Here is a 2,017-nt window from a genome sequence, read left to right on the forward strand (position 1 = left end):
CTGTCCTAGCACTTCTCCTCTTCCCCCCTTTTCATGGCCTCCAGCACAGCCAGCTCCTTCGCCTCCTTCTTCTGGTTCCTGGCCTCGAACTCCAGCCTGCATCGGTCACAAAGGGCCACGAGATTCTCACCCCGCCGCAGCTCCAGCTGACCGGAAGCACCCGGCGCAGGGAGCGGTGCCTTCACCGCTGCTCTGTCCTGCGGGTGCTTCAGAAACCTCCCCCGTGACCCCCGGCCCCCCACACCCGTCACCATCACCCCACGGCTCCCACCCCGGCCACACACCGCCCTCCTCCCTCTGCGGCGGACGCGGGCGTCTCTGCGGAGGACGCGGCTGTTCCGTGCCTGGTCTGTCCTGGTCACACCGCTCAGTGCCACAAACCAAAACCAGGGTGACCGCTGGCCTCAGCGCCAGCGCTGAACGACCAAACTCTGAAAGAAGTGATGTGCTAAATCCCCCAGAACACAGCCAAGAAATGTCATCATTAACAGAGGAGGAGGAAAAATGATAAAAAGTGCGGTGAAGCACATTCTGGCGCCGTGGAGTTCAGCTGTTTTCCCTGTCCAGCCCGGTACGTCCACGTTTAAGGAGCCTGCCCAAGCCGTGGAAGATGAAGGAGCAGTTCCCCGACTCCGTGCCTTTAGACAACCCCTTCCCTTCCTGCTCGATCCCGCTGACCACTCCTCAGCCAAGCTGGACAGAACAGAATGTGACTGAGCTGGGAGAGGAGGAAAGCCAACCTGTTCTTGATGATTCTTTGCACAATTAAATCTGTGGTGAGATTGCTGCCACTGTCCACCAGCTGGAAAATGCCGCGTCTCTTTGGTTCCTGGGAACAAACAGCCGGCTCAGCTGCGGAGAACACGCAGAACCTCCGGGTTCACGGCGCGGCAGCGAGAGCTGAGCAGAAGCCAGCGCAGGGCCTGGGGCACCACCGGGCACGACACAAACCCGTCGCCTCGGCGGCAGAACAACCAACTGCTGGAAGCAAAGCTGCACGTGCACGGGAGCTGAACAAGGCTGCCTGGCACTGGCAGGGAGCAAAGATGACAGGATTTCTCGTTCTGCCACGAAGGCATCAGAAACGGGCAAAACAAAACAAAACAGCGACTGAAAGACCAGAGCTGTTGTGAGCAATCCACAGGCTCCGCTCCAAGCTGCTGCCCTCGGGGGTGGGTGACAAATGGCACCACCTGCCCAGGACTGGCCGGGGAGCATCCTCTGCAGAGCAAATCCTCAGCTCGGGAACACGAACAAAGCCGTGCTCCACCGCCAAACTGTGACAAAGCAGCACGGACAGAGCAGCTCGTAGCTCACCTCGTACGGATCAGAACCATCCTTGTCCGACACCACCTCGGTCATCCCGTGACACACAAGCGTCACCTGCAGAAGGACACAAAGTCGCTGACAAGATCCAAAAGATGACGGGGACTTTCCCTGCCGCTGCACCCGCTGCAGAGCGGCTGGGAGAGGAGCAAAGCCACCTGCACCGCGTCAGCTCCCCGCACACATCCCACCCCACCACCTGCACGGAGAGACTCACCCTGAAGTGTTCCAGCAGATCAGCAGTGACAGCGTAGGGGGCTCCGATCACCACTTCCGAGACATACTAGAGGAGAAACCAGAACAGTCCAGATTGAAACCAACCCAGCCAGGGGCCAGCCTGCTCCCTGGGCAGACCTGAGCAGCTCCTCTGGCTACAGAGCTCAGAACTCAGGAAAGTGGGTGTAGCAGCCACTGCCTGTCACACAGTGTCTTTGATCCACTAAGGAATACCCCTTCTGGCAGCGCGTGAACAGCAAACCCCTGAGCTAACTGCTCAGGGCACATGTTCCTGGGCCTCCCCACACTTCTTTCCTGGGAATTTTCTCCCCTGGTGCAGGGAGCAGCATCTTCTACAAGCACACAGCTGCAGAGCGGAGCAGCACTCCGCAAGGCACCCAGCCTTTCCACTGCTGGCGGAACGGAGCGGGACGGGTTCAACAGCTCAGGTGCAGCCGGGACCACAGAGGAGCCT

The 2,017-nt window shown here is 59.6% G+C and overlaps 1 protein-coding gene across 1 annotated transcript in view; it reads right to left on the reverse strand.

Moving 5' to 3' along the window:
* Positions 1–5: 5 nt before the first annotated feature.
* PCYT2 (phosphate cytidylyltransferase 2, ethanolamine) overlaps positions 6–2,017 on the reverse strand; it is a gene marked incomplete at its 5' end in the record, with an annotated part of 6,264 nt that continues 4,252 nt past the window's right edge. The window contains 4 exons of the mRNA XM_010082353.1: positions 6–96; positions 741–829; positions 1,318–1,383; positions 1,544–1,609. Of these exons, the coding sequence (XP_010080655.1) occupies positions 6–96; positions 741–829; positions 1,318–1,383; positions 1,544–1,609 (312 nt within the window). The remainder of the gene's footprint in view (positions 97–740; positions 830–1,317; positions 1,384–1,543; positions 1,610–2,017) is intronic.

The sequence above is a fragment of the Pterocles gutturalis genome, unplaced genomic scaffold (genome assembly GCF_000699245.1).
Source record: "Pterocles gutturalis isolate BGI_N339 unplaced genomic scaffold, ASM69924v1 scaffold23959, whole genome shotgun sequence".
Classification (NCBI taxonomy): Eukaryota; Metazoa; Chordata; class Aves; order Pterocliformes; family Pteroclidae; genus Pterocles; species Pterocles gutturalis.